General features: G+C 41.4%; 1 protein-coding gene across 1 annotated transcript; it reads left to right on the top strand.

The window, feature by feature from the left end:
• Positions 1–283: 283 nt before the first annotated feature.
• sprn2 (shadow of prion protein 2) lies at positions 284–4,276 on the top strand. The gene is made up of 2 exons (XM_088319635.1): positions 284–342; positions 3,815–4,276. Exon 2 carries the CDS (start codon positions 3,830–3,832, stop codon positions 4,223–4,225), a length of 396 nt encoding a protein of 131 aa, XP_088175761.1. The 5' UTR covers positions 284–342; positions 3,815–3,829; the 3' UTR covers positions 4,226–4,276.
• Positions 4,277–5,663: the final 1,387 nt, after the last annotated feature.

Genomic DNA, 5,663 nt, shown 5'->3' with positions numbered 1-5,663 from the left:
TTAAGTGTGTTCCACTTCATGATTGTGTCCCACTTATTGTTGATGCCTCACAAAAAATGATAGTTTTATATCTTTATGTTTGAAGTCTGAAATGTGGCAAAAAGTCACCAAGTTCAAGGGGGGCAAATAGTTTCACAAGACACTGTATATGTGCTGAATACTAGCACGTGACCAGAGTAGGTCAGCAAAAATCATTCAATCTGTACTGTATTATTCAACCTGGACCAATAGGGACAGGTGTGGGAGGGGCTTAGCTGCCGTGCTATAGGATTCATTATGAATACACAAGCTTCTGGATCCAATGGATTGTTCTCATCTTTATATGTGAGACCCCACGCAAAGGTAAACACGCTGTTTCTTTTTCTTCTGAGGATAAAGATTTGCCTTTTTGCAATTATTTATTGTTTTTATTATATTTTTATAAAAGACTTAATACTCAAAGCTACCGATACTTCTAATTTGTTTTTATTACTTTATGTTGTGTGTTCTTTTTTTTAATTTTACAAACATATGTTGGTTACGATAAATTATACGATTTCTGTTTGAAGGGGTAATTATTTGGTTTTTGGATAGGGTGGCTTAGGCTATTCTTTTAAGTTGAATGACTACAAGTTACTCAATGGAATACTTATTGTGTTAGAATAATGAAAATTTGTTTACATTTATCGAGTTTTTTAAAATTACACTAAAGTTTTATGTTATCACCTTTTTTTATTTACAAAAGTGTAATTCATCCATTCTTATATTTTTTTAAATGTGTATTCTACTGAATATTATTCCATTTACTCAAATAATTATTTTCTCTATTTCTAAATATTTCTGGGGGGGTCATTAAATATATTGTTCTAAATTACACGGCAGGGGGATTATTCCTCAAACGAAATAAAAATAAAACATTAGTATATTATAACGGTAACATACCCCCCCCAGTAAAACAATCAAAACCCACCCTCTTTAACAAAGCAGCATTTCTTTGATTTTATTTTTATTTCATTTTTTAATTGGGAGCGGCAAAGTTTCTTTTTTTAATATTTAATTTATAATAATTATTTAATAAATAACGAGCAAAAATACATGAACTATCATATCAACTTGTATTATAAAATATTAAAAAATCCTTAGAAGTTTGTGTTCGTTACATATAATATATAGAGTTGACATAATTATTCAACATTTTCCTGCTAAGGTTCCCTTAAAAAACTATAAACTTTGTGACAGTAGCTCAGGAGGTAGAGCGCTCGTCTTGGGATCAAGGGATCCCAGTTCGAATCCCGGCTCGTCTGTGTTATATTTCGAAGTGTCCTTGGGTAAGACACTGAACCCCTAATACTCCCAATAAGCAGGTTAGCGCCTTACATGGCTGCAAGGCCGCTATTGGGAAATGTGGAGCACATTGTAAAGCGCTTTGGGAAGTCATTGACTTGAAAAGCGCTATATAAATGCAGATCATTTCATTTCAATTCATTTCATGTGACAGTAGTTGGTATTCTTCTTTGTGCTTTGTAGCACTCATTTTTAGTTGCACAACACAATACAGAGACATCTGGTGGTCATATAATACACACTGTCCCTTTAAGTAGATACATCAATTATTAAATAGGGCTTTTTATAAAAAGATGACGGTATTCCAGTTTTTTTTTTTTTACCAAATTGTGACTATATATTCCATGAGCCGAAATGGCTTTTCTGTTTTTGTATTAATTTTCTAATTTTCAATTCATGAAAAATATATTTAAATGCAATAGATGAACTTACAGTTTACATGGTACTTTTAGTTTTTGTTTTGATAATTACGTTTTGATTTCCAATATGGATTTCTAAGAACACCCAAGTAGGCAGGGGACCAGTTCTAAAACAGTTCACCATTGCTGGGTCATTGTGATTTTCTAGTAAAATATGCTTTGGTGGTTGACTGTGTCTATTTATCGTTACTTCTAATAATTGACCTAGTAACAACATTGTAACAACGTAGTTATAAAATGTTATTTTAGAAATGCATATTAAACTTTGTGCTAATTCTTCAAGTACTAATAAACTTTATTTTTTGGGATGTTTTGGTTGAGGTTTAAACCGGATTTAAAACGAGCCTTTTCTTACTTTAACCATTTTCTGTCACGGTTGCCCATTGCTCTCACTTGGGCTTGCCCGTTTGGCCCCAGTTGCTGCTCGTTGCCTGACTGGCTTCCCTCCTATTTAAACTCAGTGCTCTTTCACTCCTTGTCAGTCCGTCAACGAACCTCTGCATTTGCAAGACTTGCATTTTGAATCTGTCCGGTATCCTGCTCGTGTATCCAGTATCCGGTATCGATCCCGCCTGTCTCGTCCGGTCCGGTATCTTGGTCCAGTTTCCAGTATCCGTTATCGATCCGGCCTGTCTCGTCCTGTCCGGTATCTTGCTCCTGTCTCCAGTATTCAGTATCGATCCCGTCTGTCTCGTCCTGTCCGGTATCTTGCTCCAGTCTCCAGTATCCGGTATCGATCCCCGTGTCCCGTCCTGTCTGGTATCTTGCTCCAGTATCTGGTATAAATTCTGTCTGTCCTGCCCTGTCCGGTATCTTGCTCGTGCATCCAGTATCCTGTATCGATTGCGCCTGTCTCGTCCTATTCAGTATCTTTCTCCAGTCTCCAGTAGTGATCCTGCCTGTCTCGTCGTGTCCGGTATCTTGCTCCAGTTTCCAGTATCCGTTATCGATCCGGCCTGTCTCGTCCTGTCCGGTATCTTGCTCCTGTCTCCAGTATTCAGTATCGATCCCGTCTGTCTCGTCCTGTCCGGTATCTTGCTCCAGTCTCCAGTATCCGGTATCGATCCCCGTGTCCCGTCCTGTCTGGTATCTTGCTCCAGTATCTGGTATAAATTCTGTCTGTCCTGCCCTGTCCGGTATCTTGCTCGTGCATCCAGTATCCTGTATCGATTGCGCCTGTCTCGTCCTATTCAGTATCTTTCTCCAGTCTCCAGTAGTGATCCTGCCTGTCTCGTCGTGTCCGGTATCTTGCTCCAGTTTCCAGTATCCGGTATCGATCCTGCCTGTCTCATCCTGTCCGGTATCTTGCTCCCGTCTCCAGTAACTGGTATCGATCCCGTCTGTCTCGTCCTGTCCGGTATCTTGCTCCAGTGTCCAGTATCCGGTATCGATCCCCCCTGTCCCTTCCTGTCCGGTATCTTGCTCCAGTATCCGGTATAGATTCTGTCCGTCCTGCCCTGTCTAGTATCTTGCTTCGTGTATCCAGTATCCAGTATCGGGCCCGTCCTGTCTGGTATCTTGCTCGTGTAACCTGTATCGTTCCGGATGTCCCGTCCTGTCCAGTATCCTGCTCGTGTAACCAGTATCCGGTATCGATCCTGTCTGTCCCATCCTGTCCGGTATCTTGCTGTTGTATCCAGTATCGATCATCTATCCCGCCCTGTCCGTTATCTGCTCGTGCATCCTGTATTTGGTATCGATCCCGTCTGTCCTGTCCCATTTCGAACTCTTCTGCCCAGCGATCGCCGAATCGCTGGCGTTTGTGTTCCCGCACATGACTTCCCCGTTCCCGTAAAATAAAGCTTGTGTGAAAACCTCACGCGTCTGGGTCCACGGTCAGTTCGGGTTCTGACATTTTCAAGCTACACTAGAAAAACTCAGGAAAGAGCCTGAAATCACTCTCCACTCCTCCTCCCCCTGCCGCCTTTCTTACTTCCTAATGTATTGTGAGTCTTAGAAGATAAAAGCACGTAGGCGTGGTGTAGTTTTCTACAAAGGCTCTTTGAACTCAGATGGGCATAAACCATGCACATCCACCTTTAATCAAGATGTCTTTGCTCTTATGTCTGCAGGCCCTCCTGATTGTGATGACAGGCCAGCAGAAGCTTTTGTCACTGTGGCTCTCGTTGCTGCTCATCGTGGCGCTGTGTCCCGGTGCACAGTACATACAATGCAAGCGTCCCGCTAATGCGCACAAAGGCGCAAAGAGCAACCAAACCCCCGCCTCGAAAGGTCAAGGCCTCAAGTGGGCGGGGGCTGCGGCGGCCGGCATGTTGGGGGGCACCGGCACTGGGTTCGGGCTAGGCTTCCTCGGAAGAGCCAAGCACGGTTCCAAGGGGCAAAAATGGGACTATGCCGAACGCCGCAACCAGTCTCGGTGGAGGTCTTTTCTGAAGGCGGCGGCCCCTGCCCACATGAGTAACGTCTTTCTTACCTTGGGGCACCTCGCTTTTCTCACTGGGCTTTGTATAAACACACTTTGATCTGTTTCTTGTTTGACATAGCATCAAAATAAAAGTCCAAGCGATATACTATTTGGATCTATTTTATTTACATTTCTGGATTCTACTTTTGTATCGTTATTGGAGGGGCAAAAGAGCTAAATTTTTGAGAATCTTTTCTGAATATATGTCGTGAAAACACATCAGCATCCAAGCGTGATCGTGACTCATGTAATCAGTGTTAGGCATGCTACTAAAAAAACAGTTCACTTCATTTAAAATGCAACTCCGTTACCCCCGAGATTACTGACACCAAAGATAAGCAAGTTTCTTCAAAAGTAATTATATAGTTAATATTACCGTATATACTCACATAGAAGCGAACCCCCTAAAAATGTTTTAAATAAGCGGTAAACCCTTCATATTTCTCAGCGTGTGCAATCTTAAACGCTTTGCCGAGACACTCCATACCCATTTTGTCTCTAAGCTTCAAGCCACTCCAATATCTCCTGCATTTATGGATACTGTCAGAGATGTTTTTTTTTCTGGGTACAGGGTATGACAAAAATAATTTTACGCATAAAAAGACCAAAAATCTGTGCTTGCCACTGCCCCATTGATTGAGTTAGTTTGTTGGGCGGCATTAGCTCAGGAGGTAGAGCGCCCGGCTTGGGATCAAGAGGTCACGATTTCAATTTCCGGCTCCTCCGTGTTATATGTTGAAGTGTCCTTGGGCAAGACACTGAGTCCCTAATGCCCCCCAATAAGCAGGTAGCCTATTGGTGTGTGAGAATGGGTAAGTGTGAAGCACATTGTAAAGCGCTTTGGGAGGTCTTCATTGACTTGAAAAGTGCTATAAATGCACACCATTTACCATTGTACCTGAATAAGCCACAGTGCCCTCCCCATGCGCTGCCTCCCATTTGCTACTGATGACACACAACCAAATATACGCATATAACCGACCCCCCGATTTGAGCATTTTATTTTACTGTAGTAAATTTGGTTTGGATGCGATTATATACGATAAGGAAAATATCTACATGAGGAGAAATTCAGTGCTCTCATACTCTGAGCTTTATGTTTGTATGTGGCAATGTGAGTGATGGAGTAGTCCACATTTTAAGTAGTGGAATATCACAGTAATCCTCTATGTAGTAACGACAGTAGCTACAAAATGTAACTAATAACCAGGGTTGGGTAGGGTTACTTGAACTGGATTACTTTCAATTTCTTTTGGATTACTCCAATACCAAATATGCTAATAAAATACAAAAGAAACTAAATATGAATAAAATTACTAAATTTTATGCAGGCTTGGGGAGTAACGGAATACATGGAACGGCAAAAATGATGTTGGCAAGCTGTTTGGATTTATTTTCATTTTGTTTCTGTCGCATTTTATGTTAGTTTTGCCAGAGATCAAAGCCAGGAGAGAAAGCTTACCATGTGTCGTGAGTCATAATTTTATTCATATTTA

The sequence above is a fragment of the Urocampus carinirostris genome, chromosome 16, assembly GCF_059441175.1.
Source record: "Urocampus carinirostris isolate Australia breed hairy pipefish chromosome 16, RoL_Ucar_1.0, whole genome shotgun sequence".
Classification (NCBI taxonomy): domain Eukaryota; kingdom Metazoa; phylum Chordata; class Actinopteri; order Syngnathiformes; family Syngnathidae; genus Urocampus; species Urocampus carinirostris.
The sequence above is the reverse complement of the archived record's forward strand: the minus strand, read 5'-3'. Positions and strand labels throughout refer to the sequence as shown.